This window comes from Schistocerca americana, chromosome 7, assembly GCF_021461395.2.
Source record: "Schistocerca americana isolate TAMUIC-IGC-003095 chromosome 7, iqSchAmer2.1, whole genome shotgun sequence".
Taxonomy (NCBI): domain Eukaryota; kingdom Metazoa; phylum Arthropoda; class Insecta; order Orthoptera; family Acrididae; genus Schistocerca; species Schistocerca americana.
In genome coordinates this window covers 102,632,983-102,655,848 of record NC_060125.1, presented here as the reverse complement: position 1 = coordinate 102,655,848, position 22,866 = coordinate 102,632,983, and the positions used below count along the sequence as shown (strand labels likewise).

The 22,866-nt window shown below is 40.1% G+C and overlaps 1 protein-coding gene across 1 annotated transcript in view; it reads right to left on the bottom strand.

Annotated features, from left to right (window-relative positions):
* The window catches only part of LOC124622379 (protein white-like), a 247,111-nt gene that overhangs the window by 61,700 nt on the left and 162,545 nt on the right, over window positions 1–22,866 (bottom strand). The window contains exons 9-10 of the mRNA XM_047148067.1: window positions 14,707–14,838; window positions 11,088–11,316 (exon numbers count right to left, since the gene is read on the bottom strand). Of these exons, the coding sequence (XP_047004023.1) occupies window positions 11,088–11,316; window positions 14,707–14,838 (361 nt within the window). The remainder of the gene's footprint in view (window positions 1–11,087; window positions 11,317–14,706; window positions 14,839–22,866) is intronic.

Below are 22,866 nucleotides of genomic sequence, written 5' to 3'. Positions count from 1 at the left end.
GCACGTTATTGGGAGCGCCTGTAGCCCGCGTGGTAGCACCCTACTCGTCTGCGTCAGAGCCAATTGTTTTGCTGAATCAATAACTTCCCATCATCCACGTACGGCTTCTGACTGAGTGCATCCTCCATTTGGTCAAACAGATGGAAGTCTGAAGGTGCGAGACTTGGGTTCACATGGCTCTGAGCACTATGGGACTTAACATCTGAGGTCATCAGAGCTTAGAACTACTTAAAACTAACTAACTTAAGGACATCACACACAACCATGTCCGAGACAGGATTCGAACCTGCGGCCGTAGCGGTCGCGCGGTTCCAAACTGAAGCGCCTAGAACCACTGGGCCACACCGGCCGGCGCGAGATTTGGGCTGTAACGTGGATGAGGAAGGCCAGTTCAAGGAAATGTCAGCTCTACCAAGACAGAAGTCCAGTTGAGCAGTGAGGTCCTTAAAGGTCTTTAATTGTGGTCCGTCGATCACCTCAGAGTGCCCGAACTGTCCAACGTTGTTGGAGTCACAGCTGTGTGCAGACGGACGGCACAAAGGTTTTGGGACAGGTTTTCGTGGCCTTCTCGCGACGATGAGAGACGCATCACCCACATACTTCAAGAAAGTGGCTGGACTGGACTGGACCGTGTACACATTCGGATTATGGACGGGCGCTGACGACTGCGCAGTTGAGCGCCCCACAAACGAAACATCATCATCATCATAACCCAACCACTCGCCGCGCTATTCACCGATCACCACGAAGGAAGGTGTCCGCACATTCCAATATTACAGGGGTCACAGCCGGCGCCCGGGAGTTCGGACAGGTTTGCGCGACCTTGTTGCGGTGATGACAGACACCTCTCTCATCGACTCACCGTCCTTTTGTTCACTGTCAAATCTCCTTAGAAATCTCTGCAAGCGCCTCTGCATATCTGCAATGCTCTTGCATTCCGCCAAAAACAACCCCAATGACACCCCTCTGCTTGGGACACACCTCCGTTACAGACACCGTTTTCAAAGCTACGTACAGCGGCGTCACGAACCGGAACTTCATGAAACTAGAGGTGCTGAAGCAGGAATATTTCAAAATGTTTCCCGTCGAATTTCGCATTTTTTCAACTGAAACTGGCAGAGAGAAAAAAATAGTGCTGCATTTCTTACAGTACGCTCCTCGTACTTTAACACCTACGCTCATAAATCTTAACTATTAACAGAAATTCAAATATGCACTTTCTCACTTCATCCGTGTCGACGCAAGAGCTTCACTCGCAGTTCTATAGGGACGTAGAGGTTATCACTTGTGTAAACTGCTGAATCCGTACATCGCTGACAGCGTAGAGCGAAAATTACGCCTACAATCGCAGAGTGAGGCAACCCAACAGGCAGCAGTGTTTCGCAGGCTGCAGGAAGGAAGGAAGGTTAGGGTTTAACGTACTGTCGACGACATCATTTGAAGCAGATTACTAGCTCGGAATAAGGATGGATGGGCAAAGAAATCGGTCATTCTCTTTTAAAGGAATCGTTATGATTTTCACCTTCAACGATTTAGGGAAAACCCGGAATCCTAAATCTCGATGAGTGGTCAGCAGTTCTCCGGTATACCAATCCTGTGTCTTGCCACTGTTCCACTTTGGCCCCCAGAAGCAGGGTGAATTCCATACACTGCACAGTTTCAAGATGACATATCAGCCCGCAACGTAACTATACTATTTCATCCACCTTCCTCACATTTAACACCAAGCAATATCTGCATATTTGTGTAGATATAATATGGGGACTAAGATTTACTTTTCACCTCAAACTAATTTCTAATATAAGAATTATAAAATATGGACAAGAACAAAAATTCTTAGTCCCATTCGATAAACAAAAGGGCATTTGTCGTCACATAGCACTGTTGTTTATGCTCTGGTCTTCAGTCCGAAGAGTGGTTTAGATGCAGCTCCCCACGCTAGTCTTCTCTTGTGTAAGCCTTTTCATCACTGAATAAATACTGCAAGCTACTTCCTTTCCTATATGGTTATCACACCCGTGCTTTGGTTTCCTTTTACGATTGTTAACATACCATCCATCCCCGCTCTTCCCACCATTACCAATTAGACAATTTCTCAGTACGTCTCCTATTAACCATCCCGTTCTCTTAGCCACCTCGTCCCACCAATTTCTTTTATCCCCAGTTTGCTTTCTACCCACACTCAACTAATCCTCAACTTTCTTCTCTAGCGCCACGTTTCAAAAGCTACTTCTCTCTTTTTATCTGATCTGTTTGTAGTATACGTTTCACTTCAATACAAAACTACAATCCAGACAAATACCCTAAGATATTCGTAGCACTTAGATTTATATTTCATGTTAAGAAGTTCCTCAGTTTCAGAAATGCTTCTCTTACTATAGCCAGCCTACACGTATATCCTCTCTACTCCGACCATCATCACATTATTCGTAGCCAAGATAGCAAAACTCACCTACTGCCCTCAGTGTCTCATTTTCTATTCTCTTCTCTCAGCCGGCCGGTGTGGCCGAGCGGTTCTAGCCGCTTCAGTCTGGAACCGCGCGACCGCTACGGCCGCAGGTTCGAATCCTGCCTCAGGCATGGATGTGGGTGATGTCCTTAGGTAAGTTAGGTTTAAGTAGCTCTAAGTTCTAGGGTACTGATAACCTCAGCCCCATAGTGCTCAGAGCCATTTGACCCATTTGATCTTCGCTTACTTTTGTTTGTGTTCGCCTTAGAAACTCTCTTCAAGACACTATGCCTTCCATTCCATATAGGTTCTAAGTCAGTTGCCGTCTCTGACAGAATTATAGCGTTATTAACAGCGAACCTAAAAGTTCTTTAATTTTTTCCCCCTGACCTTTAATTCACTCATTCCGTGTTCAGGCCACGAGTGGCCTACCGGGACCATCCGACCGCCGTGTCATCCTCAGTGGAGGATGTGGATAGGCGGACAGAAGGGGCGTGGGGTCAGCACACTGCACTCCTGGTCGTTATGATGGTATTCTTGACCGAAGCCACTACTAATCGGTCAAGTAGCTCCTCAATTGGCGTGAGGCTGAGTGCACCCCGAAAAATGGCAACAGTGCATGGCGGCCTGGATGGTCACCCAGCCAAGGGCCGACCACGCCCGACAGCGCTTAACTTCGGTGATCTCACGGAAACCGGTGTATGCACTGCAGCAAGGCCGTTGCCGACCTTTAATTCGCTTTACAAATTTTTTCTTGATTTTCTTTACTGCTTGTTCATCGTACAGATTTAATAACATCAGAGATTGGCTACAAAACTGTCTCATTCCTTTCTCAGTTACTACTTCCCCTTCACATCCTTCATTTCTTACTACTGCAGTCTGGTTTCTGCACGAATTCCTTCAAAATTTAAAAAGGTGTAGCTCAGACAACATCGTCAAAACCGTTCTCTAAATCTACATATGCAGGTTTTTCTTTCTTCATATAATTGCATGTAGCTCAACGGCCTGTTGGAAGTCCTTCAATTGGTCGCCACTTTGGCGTTTACGTGTCTCTAATATACGTAAGTTACTTAACCAAGACAAGGGAACACACATTTTAAAGTGGAATCCGATCCACATGTAGTTAGTGGCAACTTCTCTCGTCGGTGAGAGGTGAAGGTTGGATTAAAGGCAGACTCAAATTTTCGTTGTTCAACCAGGTTTCGATCTTGTGACCCCTCGATTTTCATACAAGCACTTTACCGCTAGACCAACAGGCCCGACTACGCGAAGATAATTGATAGGGTCAGTAGTATTGCCTTGCGTGTTCCTACATTTCTGCAGGAATCAAACTGATCTTCCTCCAGGTTGGTTTCTATCAGTTTTTCCATTCTCCTATATACAATTCGTGTCAAAATTTTGAGATCGTGACCTATTAAACGCATAGTCCGATACGATTCACACTTGTCTGCATCTGCCTTCTTTTGAAGTTGAATAATTAAATTTCTCTTGAACTCTGTGGGTATTTCATCTGTCTCATATATTTTGCACATGAGGTGTAATAGTTTTGTAATGAATATCTCTCTCAAGGATCACAGTAATTATGAGGGAATGTCGTCCACTCCAGGAGCCTTGTTTCTTCTAAACTTTTTCAGTGCTCTGTCAAATTCTTCTCGCAATATACTGTCTTCCATCACATCTTCACCTTTTACCTCTTTCTACAATATTTTTCTCTGTAAGAGAACCTCCGGTATTCCGTCCACCTTTCAGTTTTCCGTTCTTTACTCTGAACTGGATTGCAATCTGGACTCCCGATATTGATGCAGCTGCTTCTCTTTTCTCCAAAGGTCACTTTAACTTTCCTTTATGCAGCATGTATCTTTCTGCTACTCATACATGTTTCTACGGTTTTTATTTGTCCTCTAGCCATTCCTGTTTCGCCATTTTGCATTTTCTGTCCAAGTCATTTTTTTAGATGTCAGCATTCCATTTCGCCTGTTTCAATTAGTGTATATTTATACTTCTTCCTGCCTTCAATTAAATTCAGTATCTCCTGTGATATCAAAGGATTTCTTCTGGGTCTTGTTTTTTCACCTATATGATACTGTGCTGCCCTCACTATTTTATCTCTATAAGCTACACTTTGGTCTTCTACTGCACTCCTTTCTTCTGTTTCAGAACAACGTTGCGTGATGTCCCTCTGAAACTCTCAACAACCTCTGGTTCTGGTTCAGTTTATCCCTCTTCCTTAGGTTCCTTTTTACTGTTTCTTCACTTTGAATGTGCAGTTCATACACCAATAAATATTACAATAGTCCACATCTAATCCTATAAATGTGCTTCAGTTGAAAATCTGGTTTCTAAATCTCATTTTGCCATGTAGTTAAAATAAGACTTTTCACAGGTCTCTTCCAGGCATACAGTATTGTATCATGATTCTTAAACCAAGTCTTATTGATCATCAAATTACGCAAAATTCTACCAGATGGCTTCCTCTTCCATTCCCTTTCAGGAGTTCATGTTCTCCTACTACTTTCCTTCTCTCCTTTTTCCTTCTGTCCAATTCCAGTTAGCCACTGCAGCTAGATGGTCGTCTCTCTAAACTATCCGAATAATTCATCATCCATTCTTCCAGTCTTTTCATCACCTGCGGACTGCTTGGCACTAAAACTTGCACTAGCAAGGTGTGTGTGCACGTCGTGTCTATCTTTACTGTGATATAATGTTCACTATGCTGCTCATAAAACCTTACATGCATTTCTATTTCCTTATTCATTATTAGGCCTACTCCTGCATTACCTCTATTTTTATGTTGTTAACCCTGTACTAAAGTGACTGAAAGTCCCATTCTTTCTATCACACTTCACCAGTTCCCGCTATACCTAACTACAACCTGTTCTTTTCCCTTTTTAAATTCTCTAATTTACCTATCCGATTAAGGACTCTGAAATACCAGAATCCGATATGTGAAATGACAGTTTTGTTTTTCCTGATGTCAGCGTCCATAGTACTATCCAATACAAAAGATTACCAACATATTTTATACAAATTATGGTCTTCAAACCCTAAACGTTTATTAGCTAAGGAAACTAATAAACGCTCCTTAGAAAGAAAGGGAAGAAAAGGCAATTCCCTCTCTTAGCTAACACACTTTTTAAAACTGTTTATAATTTCGGAAATAAAAGGAATAACCAAACAAAATACTATGAAATATATGTACTCCAAAAATAATGCTATTAGAACATATTCATTAAAGCACAGATCTACAAATATGGAAAATATTTCTCCTATAAACAAACAAACCTACTAGCAGAATGAAATATCCCATTTTATAAAATTTTTTTACAGAATTCAATAAATTTACAATCCCTGGTTTGCCCAAATAATTTTTTTCTCATAGTAAATGACAATTGAAACGTACACTTGATGCGGAAATGAGGAGGTTTCAGATTATCTTTACCACCATCCAGAATCAAAAGCGAGATACTCAGGTATACGTAAAACCTGTACTGAAGACATAAATGAACAATGGAGAAAAAGTCTTAAGTATATATGTAGAATAATACTTCATAAGAACACATAAACATAATAAGATTACATTTGCAAAAGTTAGCAACAAAGTATTGTAAAAGGTATTTTGTTGCTTTGGGTAATACGTTTGTAGAAAATATCTTGAGAAACATGAGGATATTGACATATACAAAAGGAAAATAAGCTCAGAAAATAATTGCAAAATATTAAATTCATAACATTTCCACTGAGTTTTGCTCGTGAAGCAGTTAATTTTAAAATAAAAAAAAGGTGTTGAAAATTGGCATGAGATCATCTTTGTATAAACTTTTTATGTTGCTTTCAACTTATGCTGGTATTAAATGGAGATAAATAATCATGTTTAGGATTTTGATGTTATGAAAGTTATGGAATTAATGGCAACTGAAGACAAAATATTACCACAAGTTTCAAAAAGATGATGTAACTAAGGCTACAGCCACACTACGGCGTTGTTACAACGACGAAATAAAAGTTTAAAGAATTACCACTTCATAATATAAGTATTCCCCCCCCATGAACCATGGACCTTCCCGCTGGTGGGGACGCTTGCGTGAGTCAGCGATACACATGGCCGTACCGTAGGTGCAACCACAATGGAAGGGTATCTGCTGAGAGACCAGACAAACGTGTGGTTCCTGAAGAGGGGCAGCAGTAGTTGCAGGGGCAACAGTCTGGATGATTGACTGATCAGGCCTTGTAACATGAACCAAAACAGCCTTGCTGTGCTGATACTGCGAACGGCTGAAAGCAAGGGGAAACTACAGCCGTAATTTCTTCCAAGGGCATGCAGCTTTACTGTATGGTTAAATGATGGTGGCGTCCTTTTGGGTAAAATATTCCTGAGGTCAAATAGTTCCCCATTCGGATCTCCTGGCCGGGACTACTCAGGAGGACGTTGTTATCAGGAGAAAGAAAACTGGCGTTCTACGGATCGGAGCGTGGAATGTCAGATCCGTTAATCGGGAAGGTAGGTTAGAAAATTTAAAAACGGAAATGGACAGGTTAAAGTTAGATATAGTGGGATTAGTGAAGTTCGGTGGCAGGAGGAACAAGACTTCTCGTCAGGTGAATACTGGATTATAAATACAAAATCAGATAGGGCCAATGCAGAAGTAGGTTTAATAATGAATAAGGAAATAGGAATGCGGGTAAGCTACTACAAACAGCATAAGGAACGCATTATTGTGACCAAGATAGATACGAAGCCCACGCCTACCACAGTAGTACAAGTTTATATGCCAACTAGCTTCGCAGATGACGAAGAGACTGATGAAATGTATGGTGAGACAAAAGAAATTTTTCAGATAGTGAAGGGATGCGAAAATTTAATAGTCATGGGTGAATGGAATTCGATAGTAGGAAAAGGGAGATAAGGTAACGTAGTAGATGAGTATGGATTGGGGGGAAGAAATGAAGGAGGCAACCGCCTGGTAGAACTTCGCACAGAGCATAACTTAATCATAGCTAACACTTGGTTCAAGAATCATGAAAGAAGGTTGTATACATGGAAGAAGCCTGGAGATACTAGAAGGTATCAGATAGATTATATAATGGTAAGACAGAGATTCAGGAACCAGGTTCTAAATTTTAAGACATTTCCAGGAGCAGATGTGGACTCTGACCACAATCTATTGATTCTGAACTGTAGATTAAAACTGAAGAAAATGCAAAAAGGTGGGAATTTGAGGAGATAGAAATTGGATAAACTGAAAGAACCAAGGGTTGTAGAGAGCTTCAGGGAGAGCATTAGGGAATGATTGACGAGAATGGGGGAAAGAAATACAGTAGAAGAAGAATGGGTAGCTGAGAGACGAAATAGTGACGGTAGCAGAGGATCAAGTAGGTAAAAAGACGAGAGCTAATAGAAATCCTTGGATAACAGAAGAGAAATTGAATTTCATTGATGAAAGGAGAAAATATAAAAATGTAGTAAATGAAGCAGGCAAAAAGGAATACAAACGTCCCAAAAATGAGATCGACAGGAAGTGCAATATGGCTAAGCAGGAATGGCTAGAGGACAAATGTAAGGATATAGAGGCACATATCAGTAGGGGTAAGATAGATACTGTCTACAGGAAAATTAAAGAGACCTTTGTAGAAAAGAGATCCACTTCTATGAATATCAAGAGCTCAGATGGAAACCCAGTTCTAAGCAAAGAAGGGACAGCAGAAAGGTGGAAGTAGTATACAGGGGGTCTATACAAGGGTGATTTACTTGAGGACAATATTATAGAAATGGAAGAGAATGTAGATGAAGATGAAATAGGAGATATGATACTGCGTGAAGAGTTTGACAAAGCACTGAAAGACCTACGTCGAAACGAGGCCCCGGGAGTAGACAACATTCCATTAGAACTACTGAAAGCCTTGAGAGAGCCAGGCCTAACAAAACTCTACCATCTGGTGAGCAAGATGTATGAGAAAGGCGAAATACCCTCAGACTTCAAGAAGAACATAATAATTCCAATCCCAAAGAAAGCGGGTGTTCACAAATGTGAAAATTACCGTACTATCAGTTTCATAATTCATGGCTGCAAAATACTAACACGAATTCTTTACAGACGAATGGAAAAACTGATAGAAGCCGACCTCGGAGAATATCAGTTTGGATACCGTAGAAATGTTGGAACACGTGAGGCAATACTGACCCTACGACGTATCTTAGAGCATACATTAAGGAAAGGCAAACCTACGTTTCCGGCATTTGTAGACTTAGAGAAAGCTTTCGACAATGTTGACTGTAATACTCTCTTTCAAATTATGAAGGTGGCAGGGGTAAAATACAGGGAACGAAAGGCTATTTACAATTTGTACAGAAACCAGATGGCAGTTATAAGAGTCGAGGGGCACGGAAGGGAAGCAGTGGTTGGGAAGGGAGTGAGACAGGGTTGTAGCCTCTCCCCGATGTTATTCAATCTGTATATTGAGCAAGCAGCAAAGGAAACAAAAGATAAATTCGGAGTAGGTATTAAAATCCATGGAGAAGAAATAAAAACTTTGAGGCTCACCGATGACATTGTAATTCTGTCAGAGACAGCAAAGGACCTGGAAGAGCAGCTGAACGGAATGGACAGTGTCTTGAAAGGGAGATATAAAATGAACGTCAACAAAAGCAAAGCAAGACTAATGGAATATAGTCGAATTAAATCGGGTGATGCTGCGGGAATTAGATTAGGAAATGATATGCTTAAAGTAGTAAATGAGTTTTGCTATTTGGGGAGGAAAATAACTGATGATAGTCGAAGTAGAGAGGATATAAAATGTAGACTGGCAATGGCAAGGAAAGCGTTTCTGAAGAAGAGAAATTTGTTAACATCGAATATAGATTTAAGTGTCAGGAAGTCGTTTCTGAAAGTATTTGTATGGAGTGTAGCCATGTATGGAAGTGAAACGTGGACGATAAATAGTTTAGATGAGAAGAGAATAGAAGCTTTCGAAATGTGGTGCTACAGAAGAATGCTGAAGATTAGATGGGTAGATCACATAACAAATGAGGAGGTATTGAATAGAATTGGAGAGAAGAGAACTTGACTAGAAGAAGGGATCGGTTGGTAGGGCATATTCTGAGGCGTCAAGGGATAACCAATTTAGTATTGGAGGGCAGCGTGGAGGGGAAAAATCGTAGAGGGAGACCGAGAGATGAATACACTAAACAGATTCAGAAGGATGTAGGTTGCAGCAGGTACTGGGAGATGAAGAAACTTGTACAGGATAGAATAGCATGGAGGGCTGCATCAAATCAGTCTCTGGACTGAAGACCACAACAACAACAATATAAGTATAAAAGAAGACTTGGAAGGTGAAGAAAAAGGATTGAGAATTATAGTTTCGATTTTATACGAATTAGTTTGAAGAACATCGAATAAGGGGAAGGGAAATGGATGTACACTGGTTAATAACGGGTTTCAATGTATAATTCGACATTTAATATAGCAAATTAGGGTACTTATTAATTCTTCACATGACTACTGCCATTTATTGTTATTTCAGTATTGCACTAGCATATGTCTATAGCTTTAAGTATCCCCATATGTTCTCATCTTATAACAATATTCTTATTTCAGTTCCTTATCTAAAGACTGTAATGCCACAATTCTAATGTAACTGAAATTCTGAGCGGGGTTGTGTCTTTACATTTATTGACAGAAATAGTTGAGAGCTACATATAAAATTGAGACCTAATTTTAGTTCCCATATTGACATTTTAGTCCTTTTGTGACCGATTTCCAAGTTAAATTTCTATTTGCGTATATCTATTTCTCTTTTTTAGACATCTTCTATAGGTTTTACTTATGTGTGAATGCTCATCTGTTCATATTATATAGTGATAGAAATAGATTTATTAGGAGAAACGAAATGGTGAAATTTTAAATCCACTGAATTTCTGTACACATTATGTGCTTTGGAAAAATTCATCCTGCTAGTAGATTTTGTACTTTGTATTTTGATGAATGTTTTCTAGATGCCACATTTTCGGGGGTACCTGACTTTTACAACTGGGGAATTATGTTTAATGTCTCAGATTCTGTAGGAGGTACTTTCAATTTCTGGTCTAATTAGTATTTAGTGAACGTTAAACGAAGTAAATACAGATTTTCCAGTTGATATTTTTTTTTCTTTGTTGATAACTGGCGTAGGCTGGAAAGTGAGTTAAAACCCATGGGTTACACTTATTTAGTGAGTGTGGAGAAGGCGGTGACCAAACGTCTTGTGGATTCCAGAATGAGATTTTCCCTCTGCAGCAGAGTCTGCGCTGATATGAAACTTCCTGGAAGATTAAAACTGTGTGCCGGACCTAGACTCGAACCCACGAAAGGCAGAGGTCCCGAGTTCGAGTCTCGGTCCGGCACACAGTTTTAATCTGCCAGGAAGTTCCTTGTGGATTTCCTTATTAATGGTCACACGACTATAATAATGCTTGTCATGTCAACCATTCCCATTGACTCATGTGTACAGTCTTTAAATAACTTTTTTGCTACCAGGTTTCTTTATAAAGTAAATAGAAATAACCATACATATTGTTATAGCTTCACAACATGATTCTCCGAAATTTTGATATACCCCGTAGTGGGAGCTAGGGTATGTAATGACTGGGTCAGTGTCTCACCGAAGGAGGTTGCTACATTGGTTACGAGGATGGCGATGAGCATGCAGCAGAAGAAGCGCTCCGGCGCCGGGTTGAGGCCCACCAGGTAGTAGGAGACGGCTGTGAAGAGGCACGGGATGGCCGAGAAGATGGGCAGCTCGGCCAGCGTCTTGGCCAGGAAGTAGACGTCCACGCGGTACATGCCGCTGCGGTGCTCGTGCAGGAACACCGGCATCTCCGAGCAGAACACCTGCGACAGACACCTGCCGTGAGTTCGTCTCAGCAGCCGAGGTGTCATATTGACAAAAATTTCGCCGGCGGATGTCCGCGACTACAAGTTATCGGTTAGGGCTATTGTTGCTCGTAACAGACTGCCTTCAAGTACCAGTGTTATGTTTTCCTAGACAAGTTCGAGACGTTTCCCACTGCAGCTTCATTCTCAAGAAATACATTGACACTTTTCAGTGTTGTATCTATTTCAGTTTATCACCAGGTAGCTCACGAACGACTAGTTTCCCCAAAAAAAGTTTAAATGCTTGAAAGTAATCGGTTAATGAACAAAAACTTAATTTATGATTTGGGGTAGAATTTAGCTATGGGTATCGGCTTTTATTTTCGTAAAAAAATGGTTCAAATGGCTCTGAGCACCACGGGACTTAACATCTGAGGTCATTAGTCCCCTAGAACTTAGAACTACTTAAACCTAACTAACCTAAGGACATCACAAACATCCATGCCTGAGGCAGGATTCGAACCTGCGACCGTAGCGGTCGCGCGGTTACAGACTGAAGAGCCTAGAACCGCTCGGCCACTGCGGCCGGCTTCATTTTCGTAGCCAAATGATGAAAAGGAAATGGACAAATGTAGTATCAAACTGACAGGCGCGAGATTTCGTCTTGCAAAAGATAAGTTTAAGGGTATAAAAGTAATATGGTAACTAAGAAAAAATTAAATAATTATTTAAGCTAAATATCTGCTACGAATTTTCACCTCCAAACGAAGAGGCGGAAACGTAAAAAGAGAGTATTGTGACCAGTGTGACATGTATTGCAGCAAAAGATATTTCTATATACCGGTACTTGAAAGTAGTTAGGTTGATTAAGAAAAACTTTGTGATTTGAAGGAAAATGGCTTTATGGATTTTTGCCTGAGTTTTCGTAGTCAATTGAGCAGTGAGAGACGCACAAATTGAGCAGAGTGAGATCTACGGTTGCTAGTAAACAGGTAAGCAAGATAACCAAGAAAAATTTAATTAGTGATTTGAGGTGAAATTGAAATATTTCATAGCAGGTGCTGTTGTCTACGTAAATGAAGTGTCAAGAAGGTCATCTCTCCAATGCTGAGCATAAAAATGCATTAGTGTGGTAGATAACTGTCAAAATGGCAACCTTCCAATTTTTTGGACATATGCTTTCTAAAAGAAATTTGAAATTTTTTGAAAAAATGAGAAAAGGACGGTGAATCGTACCGTGAAATGATTGGTCTAAAATTAACAAACAAATACATTAGAAAGACATTTAACTTGCCTTTGAATGATCCTCTAAATTATCTACAGCAAATGAGTTGCTAGTAGGGAATGCAAATTCTCATTCCTGATATTTGAAGGATATTCTATTGCAAAATTTACTGAAAAATTGTTGAAGAATTTTGAAACCGTCAGGAATAGAGTACTCGTATGTAACGGCAACACTATACTGTCTGCATACTCCACCAAACAACTATTCTCTAGTATACTTTAACATTGTAAGAGAGTTAAACACTGAACTTCAAAATTTCAATCGGACACTCATTTGCTGTAAGTGGTTTCAGCGTCATCCGAAGGCGCTTACAATGATTCTCTAACCCATTTTATTTCTCACTTTCAGACAAATCATTTCACAAACCAACTGTCTGATTTTTTTGCTGACAATACATAACCAAAAATATTAAAAACGAATAAAGCATTATTTGTGATTAGCTTCTTAGGCTATAAAGTGTTCTTCTCCAAGATTTGAGAAAAATTTCCACACTTTCGCATACAATTCAAATTACTCACCATTTCAATCACTGTACTACATTACTCAATTGACGTAATTTATAATTCAGGGGCGTATTAAAGGAGCAAATGCATTCTTCACTCTAAGACCAAAAGGAAATAAAACAAAGACGCACCACGATGCAGTTATCCGAAAGGGTAGATGTAATGTGCATGTACAGACAAGCAGATGATTATAGTTTCAGAAAAATAGATGATTTATCCAAGAGACGGAAAGAGTTTCATTAACTGAGAAGTCAATAACGCTTTGGTCCACCTCTGGCCCAACTGAAAGCAGTTCATCAGCTTGGCATTGATTAATAGAATTTTTGGATGTCCTCTTGATGGCTGTCACGCCAAATTCGGCCCAATTTGCGCCTTAGATCGTCCAAATTCCGAGCCAGCTGGGCTCAGTTCGAGACGGGGCTTATCACTGAAGACAGCTCTACTACAGCCAATGAGACTCTAGAGCGAGGACGTTTCTGGAGACGCCCCAGACAGTCGTGGGATACCGGTCTGACTGTCACCCACCATGAAGCCCAGCATCCAGCAGTGATGATCTGTGGTGTCTTTTCACTCCATAGCAGGACCCTTTGGTTGTCATCCACGGCACCCTTATAGCACTGCGGTATGTCGACGATATTCTACGCCCCGTTTTGTTGGCCTTTAAGACAAGAGTACTTTACAGCAAGGTAATTCCCGCCAGTACACGGCGATTGTTTCTGCTGCTCGTCTTCGTGCTTGCAAAACCCTACCTTGGTCAGCAAGGTCGCCGAATCTCTTCCAAACTGAGTACATTTGGAGCATTATGGGCAGGTCCCTACAACCAGCTCGGCAGTTTTACGATTTAACGAGGAAATTGGACAATAATTGGTGGTGCTGTGACCGAAAAACATGGACTGCAGAGGAATGACGTCGCATTTTCTTGAGTGGTCGGCTCTGCGCGACAACGAATAGCAATCGTTGGAGAGTATGGTGGCGACCTGTGGAGAGCTCCCTTTCTTCCGGTGTCGTCGAGAGGCCCAGTGGTGCTGGCCCTGGTGTCATGGTGCAGGGGACCACCACGTACAATTTCGAGTCACGGCTTGTAATGATTGAGGGTACTCTAACTGCCTAACAGTACCTCATGGAGAACCTGCGTCCTCATGTTCTACCTCCCAAGCGACGGTATCGTGATGCCATTTTTCAACAGGACAATACTCGTACAGACACGACACGTGTCTCTATAAATTGTCTGCTTGATGATGAAGTACCTCGTAGGCCGGCTACATCCCCAGATCCGTCCCTGATAGAACATGCATGGGACCAGCTCGGATTCAACTCCGTCCTAATGCTGGTACACTTTTTATCAAGGACACGTAGAACGGTTGTGGGCCAGCTTACCTCGGAAAGGAGACAACGGTTTTAATTCACTCTTCCCAACACAATCAGCGTGTGCATCCAGGCAAGAATGGGTGCAACGTCATACTGATTAGTGAGTTCATACTGCCGAACTCCATTTCACTTGGAATTGTGAACAATGAAATAACGTCACATACACCACGCTCAGGACAAAAGCGTTCACAACCTTCGAGAATGTGCAATACAGATACATCGATACACAATATTTAGTCACAAAATACTTACAGTAATAACGGCGAAGATGTTCTGGAAAGTCATGTTCGTAATGAAAATGATAATGGCACCGTTTATGTTCATCACACTTTCTTCAGTAAGACTTTGACCGTAGAAAACAATGCCAATCATAAGTGAAATCATCTGCAAAGAAAAAGAAAATAGAATATAACCGTTACATAAACTCGAAGATACAAGTTACATGAGAATATTTTTAAACTTTTTGGCTAAACTCCAATAGGTATTATTCTCAGTACTTGACAAGATAAATAGTAAAATAAAGATAATTTATAACTATCAGTGAAAGAATTAAATCATTTACATTCCCTTGAGTCATATTTCAGTTTCTGAATCTCTAAAATATATATGAAGTGATTTTTGTGCAGTTCATGGTTATCAAAATAACGAAAACACTCGAAGTAACACCATTAATCTAGTCCTCGCTTTCTCACTGTTATGATTCTGTGTGGAATACCTGTATTTAAATTTGTGCATTTCATCATTTAAACGTAGTAATCCTTCTATGAGTAACGATGGGTCTGAAATGAAAATGGCACTTAGTTATGTAATATCTACTCGGGTACCAAATGATGCTAAATCCGCAAGATTGGACGGTCAGTGATGATTAGAAACGCAGCACTTTTGTCACACAATGCTTGCGCGGCGATAGCAGCGTGAATTGATAAATTTCAGTCTTGATATGAAATAGCTCCGTCATTACCACAAGATTCACTTGGTCACCTGAAGTACTCACATAACGTTTGGCCGTAATTCGTCTTGGAAGAATAAAAAGAATGCCACGAATTTTCCATGGAATGGTGTGTCATATCACCAGACTGGAGCCCAATAATTAATAGCTGGGAATGCACAGCAGGAGTAAGAGCCCGTTGTACAAGAACCAGTCCTGTCGTTAAAAAACACAGTGAAGCTTGACGAAATGGATCATCATTTGCCATGTTGTCATCATTTCCGCCGTTTTAAAGTATCGTTACTAGAGACGAAAAGTTGTGGAATGGATTCCAAGCAACGCACCTTGAAATCTAGTGGAACTGTTCTTGAATTAGAGGTTTACGTGTGCGTTAGTTGTGTTAGGTTGTACGCGCTCTCGTGAGTCGTGAGTGATTCCGATCAGAAAGTATCGATTTTCACCAGGCATTTCTCTTCGCTGTCGATGTATGCGGCTTCGTAATGTACACTGCGTCCAAGAGTAATCACTTTTCATACTGAAGAACAGCGAGGCGCACCGTCGTCTTACGCTAGCGGTATGCTTTGCAAACCTTTCAACAAAGGTGCAAGCAATTCTTCTCACGTCGGAGATTTTCCAAGGCTGTTCAAAAATGGTTCAAATGGCTCTGAGCACTATGGGACTTAACATCTATGGTCATCAGTCCCCTAGAACTTAGAACTACTTAAACCTAACTAACCTAAGGACAGCACACAACACCCAGCCATCACGGGGCAGAGAAAATCCCTGACCCCGCCGGGAATCGAACCCGGGAACCCGGGCGTGGGAAGCGAAAACGCTACCGCACGACCACGAGATGCGGGCTCCAAGGATGTTCAAGTGGATAGAGTACGAAATAGCGTTTTAAAATCTTGGAGACTTGCGAGACATTTTGATTCGCAAATTGCAAGATCCCTTCACGGTACAAAACCTTCATAAAAGTTTTTGTTTAGCAACAAGCCGTAGAACGTAGTGTGGACGACGTACAGTAATAACTGGTGATACCTTCTCAACCACTACTGCAGTGGTTAAGCTAATCCTTTCCTGGATTATATTAATGAATCGGCGTGCACGTTTTCCTCCTAGCTGTCTTCTGTGACTCTCTCACTGAGGTTGTCCCTCGAAGCAGTACTTGTAGCGCATTAGATTCCTCAGAATGGGCAAACAGGCTATCCGTGATTTTAAATGCACTCGAAGTGAGTCCCAGGATGCTAGTGCGATGCAGTTATTAGCAAACACCATATAACGGTTACAATTAAATAATCTGAAACCATTCATCTCAAAAAGTTAATAAAACTCGAGAATAAGTAAAATCGACTATCACAGAAGGAAATCTCGCAATCCGTTCTATCACGGACTTGTGAGATTGTTACAAGGCCGAAATCTGTTGCATACACCCAGATGGCAGTTGTCAGAGTCAAGGGACATGAAAGGCAAGCAGTGGTTGAGAAGGGAGTGAGACAGGGTTGTACTCTCTCCCCGATGTTATTCAGTCTGTATATTGAGCAAGTAGTGAAGGAAACAAAAGAAAAGTTCGGAGTAGGTATTAAAATCCATGGAGAAGAAATAAAAACTTTGCGATTCGCCGATGATATTGTAATTCTGTCAGAGACAGCAAAGGACGTGGAAGAGCAGTTGAACGGAATGGATAGTGTCTTGAAAGGAGGATATAAGATGAACATCAACAAAAGCAAAACGAGGATAATGGAATGTAGTCGAATTAAGTCGGGTGATGCTGAGGGAATTAGATTAGGATATGAGACACTTAAAGTAGTAAAGGAGTTTTGCTGTTTGGGGAGCAAAATAACTGATGATGGTCGGAGTAGAGAGGATATAAAATATAGACCAGCGATGGCAAGGAAAGCGTTTCTCAAGAAGAGAAATTTGTTAACATCGAGTATAGATTTGTCAGGCACTCGTTTCGGAAGTATTTGTATGGAGTGTAGCCATGTATGGAAGTGAAACATGGACGATAAATAGTTTGGACAAGAAGAGAATAGAAGCTTTCGAAATGTGGCGCTACAGAAGAATGCTGAAGATTATATGGGTAGATCACATAACTAATGAGGAAGTATTGAATAGGATTAGGGAGAAGTTTGTGGCACAACTTGACTAGAAGAAGGGATCGGTTGGTAGGACATGTTCTGAGGCATCAATTTAGTATTGGAGGGCAGCGTGGAGGGTAAAAATCGTAGAGGGAGACCAAGAGATGAATACACTAAACAGATTCAGAAGGATGTAGGTTGCAGTAGGTACTGGGAGATGAAGAAGCTTGCACAGGATGGAGTAGCATGGAGAGCTGCATCAAACCAGTCTCAGGACTGAAGACCACAACAACAACAACATCGTAAAACTTCGTAATAGTTCCTATATTGTCGGCAGCTTAAGAAAATTCGTTTCTCTATTGATTTAATTGATTTACTGCTTAGTAATATTGTTGTGATGAAGCTCTGATGAAGCGTAAGGTCAGCATAGTACTTGCTATGCCAAAAGTGGACTTTTCAAGCAATAGTTAATTAAGAAAATTCTGAGTTTCGAGACAGAACGCCTGTGGTTCCTCTACGTACCGAACGCCAAGCAAGATTCGTTCTCAAGGCTCGCGTACGTCTGCTCATGCCGATAACTTACTGCCGTAACATATGGTCCATTCACCAGGACTACCTCCGCGAGAATCAGCTTCTCACTCATGCTATACTGCTCTGCAGAGCTACTTGAGGCAGTGAAGTACTTCTCCTATCTGCAAAGTCTCAGTAAAATGTGGAATTTGGAAAATAAAATGCAGTTCAAAACGAGAGTAATCTCAAATTATCCGTATGGTTCCTTGGACAAGATGAGACTTCCTTACCTTACGGACATCCGACGCTCAGTAGTATCCTGCTCTTTTATCTAAGCAATGTTAATTTCGTCCTATGTTGCTTTCCCATGAACTGGCGTGGGATGCCACAACATCGTTCAGAGTTGAAGTTTTTATTTTATTACCAAGCACCACTACATAAATTAATGTTTAGATATTCTTAGTTTTGACCTTCGTTGTGGATATACTGTAGTACAGGACAAAATTCCGATTTCTGAAAATGTTCTAACAGTTTTCCTCCTATCTGTGCATATTTCTTGGTATTACTTCTGTTAATAAATTCGCCTCTACTGCCTGTGATCAGATCCTACAATTTGCAGCAATTTCCAATTTTTATTTAGTAGTTTCATTTTTAATTTCATTTAGACATTTTCCATTTCCTTGTTTGTAATACTTTTTTGTGTATCGCCTTTTTTCAATATTCTGTAGGCTTTGCTAATCTTAGTAGTTGTGATATACTTACTAAAGTTTGCTGTTAAAGAGTTGATCCGTATTAGAGTTGCGTTCGTCAGGATAGGTCGCTTCTTCGTGTACGGTTCTTAGAAGATCGTATTCAAGTCGGTCTGATTATGTTAATATTCGAATTAACTTTACTTATTCTTCCACATCATTCTGTATGTGGGTACAGAACGCGAACTTACTGCCAACATTACACCAAATCCTTGTAGTCGAGCAACTGGTTTCAACTCCCTATTGTTCAATAAGATACTGACCTTATTTCGTCCACTTTGCTTTCTTTCTTTGTGTTACGACTATCGATTTCTATACATTCAAACTAATTTTATTGGCGTTGGTCCATCCTTCGATTTGCTACTATTTCTATATTAGAAACATTCTCTGCCGCAAATTCATGTCTCGCTTTCTCAGCAGCGGCCATCGTTTGTGTTTGTATTGTGTAACCGAAGTAAAGCGTTGTAATATTCTGTGAAATCTTTATCACTCATTAAAGAATATTTTAACTAAATTATATTTCTTAAGGAATTGCAATTTCTGTATCTGAGATCTCTTGTCCACCAAGCGGCGTCGGTAACACATTGAATTCGTACGTCGAAGCTAACCATTAACCCCTATTGACCACGCGCCAGACTATTTCAACAGATTTATTTCGAGCCTCTGCAGCTTCTACAGTGTTTTTCCGCTGTATAACGCCTTACTGGTTGGTGTTAAGTAGGCCTTTCGTGAAATCAAACTGCATGACTACGGTTACTGGAATTTTTTTCATAACTTTTTCCTCTGTATGCAGGAAGCTCATTGGGCGACATTTGATGCAGTGCTTGTTGCTCTCTTTCCCTGACTTTAATGTTCGTTTTATTCTGGGTTTCTTCCATTATATCGGGAGATATTTAAGCAAGATGGATGGGACATATTTTTGAGGAACCGACAGTCGACAGGACATAACGTTGCTGTGGTAAGAGACTAGACTCGCAGGCCTTCCACCCATTCAGATCTGATTTCTAGTGGTTCCTTAAATCCTATATGGTAAATGCCGGGCTGCTTTCTTTGGAATGGTTCCGACCGATTTCCGCGCTCCATCCCTAACGTCCATGCCGACAACGGAGCGTTGAAGTCTCGTCCATCTTTATTTTTGAACACGTGAAAGACACTAAACCACATGCTTTTCTACAGGCTACTAAAGCGAATGATTTTATTATACGAAAAACTATTCTTCGCTACGTTCCCATTGATGTGCAACACGTAGCAAACGAGCAATACCTATTGTGAGGTCAGTATTATTTTCCCCTCTGGGTCTATCGAATTTTTTCGTGGCACTTGCGTCACCCAAAACGAATAACATTTAGTTCAAGTATACTACACATCTCTGTTACCTACTTGGCCTCATGTTACAATCTATGGGAATTAAAACACCAGCTCTTTCGTCGGCAAATAAAATTTTATCAATGTTTCTCAAATCACTTTTTAAGTTATTCACTATAACATAGAATCGTAAGCATTTGTTTGTCAGTTCTAACACCACAGTATACTTCTCAGAAAACTGATTCAACGTTATTCCGTTTGTTCCATTGTGTAAGTTTGCTATTGCTGCACGTTATAGTTTGTTCGTAGCATTTCGAATTTGCTGAAGGTTTATTAGTATTATTTTGATGTTAGCCGCGGTATTCCTCTTTTTAAGTCAAACGATAGTCATTTTAGGTTTCGTCTTGTATTAAAACCTAATATGTTGGGGATTTTCTTTTCTTTCTCCAGATTTAGGGCACAAGGGTTCTTTGTGAATTCTTTTGGCACTGGGAAGACTTGTTTAGAATTCCTAGTTGCTTCGTACACTCGCGCTTATCCGCACCACCAATCGATAGTTTTCTGTGCCCCGCACCAACTTCAGTATCGCAAATTCTGAGTCACCCGCCTGCCTATTAAACAAACATAGCCAGAAAACAAATTGTTGCTGCGTTCTCGCTATGTGAACCTCGTGCTTAAAATAATACGTCAGCATTATCGTTAGTATCATCATCGGTGTTGGCTATAACCAGATTCCATAAATTTCTCTGCCCGATATTAGCCTGCGTTTTTCGATTCTCATCGGCTACAAACTTTTTAAAGCAGTATACTATTTCAGAAATAAAAGGAATAACCAAATAAAATATTATAAAATGTAGATAACTCAAAAATGATGCTATTAGAAAATATTCATTAAAACACATACTCTAGTATATGGCAAATATTCTACCCTTAAAAACGAACTACTAACAGAATGAGATATTCAATTCTATAAAATTTTTACAGAATTCAAATAAATTTATAATCCCCAGTTTGCCCAAACAAATTTTTTCTCGTAGTAAATGACAAATGAAACGTGCACTAGGTGTGGAAATGAGAAGGTTTCAGACAATTTTTACCACTATCCAGAATCTAAGGCGAGATTCTCAAGTATATGTAAAAACTGTACTGTGGACATAAATGAACAATGGACAAAGAGCTTTGAAAAATAAATATATATAATAATATTTCAGAAGAACAAAAAAACATAATAAGTTTACATTTGCAAAAACTAGCAACAAAATCTACTAAAAGATATTTTGTTGCTGTTGGTAATACATTTGTAGAAAATATTTTGAAAGCATGAGGATTTGACATACATAAATGGAAAAAAGCTCTGAAAATAATTACAAAAGAATAAATTGATAATATTTCCACTGAGGTTTCCTCAAGAAGCAGTTAATTTTTAAATAAGAAATAAGGGGTTGAAAATTGACATGAGATTATCTTTGTCTAAACTCTATATGTTACTTTCAACTTATGCCGGTATTAAATGGAGATAAATATCCATGTTATGAAAGTTGTGGAATTAATGGCAACTGAAGACAAAATATTACAAGTTTCAAAAAGATGATGTAACTAAGGCTACAGCCAGACTACAGCGTTGTAATAACGATGAAATGCAAGTTTAAGGAATTACCGCTTCATAATATAACTATAAAGAATTGAGACTTATAATTTCCATTGCATGCGACTTAATTTGAAGAACATCGAATGATACAGAAAAACAGATGTATTGCGGTTAATAACGGTTTTCAATGTATAATTCAACATTTAATATACAAAATTCCGGAAGCTCAATAATGTTTCCCGTTACAACTGCCATTTATTGTTATTTCAGTATTGCATTAGCATGTGTCTATGGCGTTAAGTATCCACATATGTTCTCATCTTATAACAATACTCTACTTTCACTTCCTTACCTAAAGAACGTAATGCCCGAATTTTAATACATCTGAAATTCTGAGCTGTTTTTTTTTTTTTTTTTTTTTTTTTTATTAACAGAAACGGTTGTGGGCTAGGTATAAAGTTAAGTTGAGGGCTCTTTCTTATTTAGAAACTAACTATCTCATGAGCTAATTTTATTTCGAATTTTTTCGTTTTTTTTTCGGTCATCAGTCTACTGACTGGTTTGATGCGGCCCGCCACAAATTCCTTTCCTGTGCTAACCTCTTCATCTCAGAGTAGCACTTTCAACCTACGTCCTCAATTATTTGCCTGACGTATTCCAATCTATGTCTTCCTCTACAGTTTTTGCCCTCTACAACTCCCTCCAGTACCATGAAAGTCATTCCCTCATGTCTTAGCAGACGTCCTATCATCCTGTCCCTTCTCCTTATCAGTGTTTTCCACATATTCCTTTCCTCTCCGATTCTGCGTAGAACCTCCTCATTCCTTACCTTATCAGTCCACCTAATTTTCAACATTCGTCTATAGCATCACATCTCAAATGCTTCGATTCTCTTCTGTTCCGGTTTTCCCACAGTCCATGTTTCACTACCATACAATGCTGTACTCCAGACGGACATCCTCAGAAATTTCTTCCTCAAATTAAGGCCGGTATTTGATATTAGTAGACTTCTCTTGGCCAGAAATGCCTTTTTTGCCATAGCGAGTCTGCTTTTGATGTCCTGCTTGCTCCGTCCGTCATTGGTTATTTTACTGCCTAGGTAGCAGAATTCCTTGACTTCGTGACCATCAATCCTGATGTTAAGTTTCTCGCTTTTCTCATTTCTACTACTTCTAATTACCTTCGTCTTTCTCCGATTTACTCTCAAACCATACTGTGTACTCATTAGACTGTTCATTCCGTTCAGCAGAT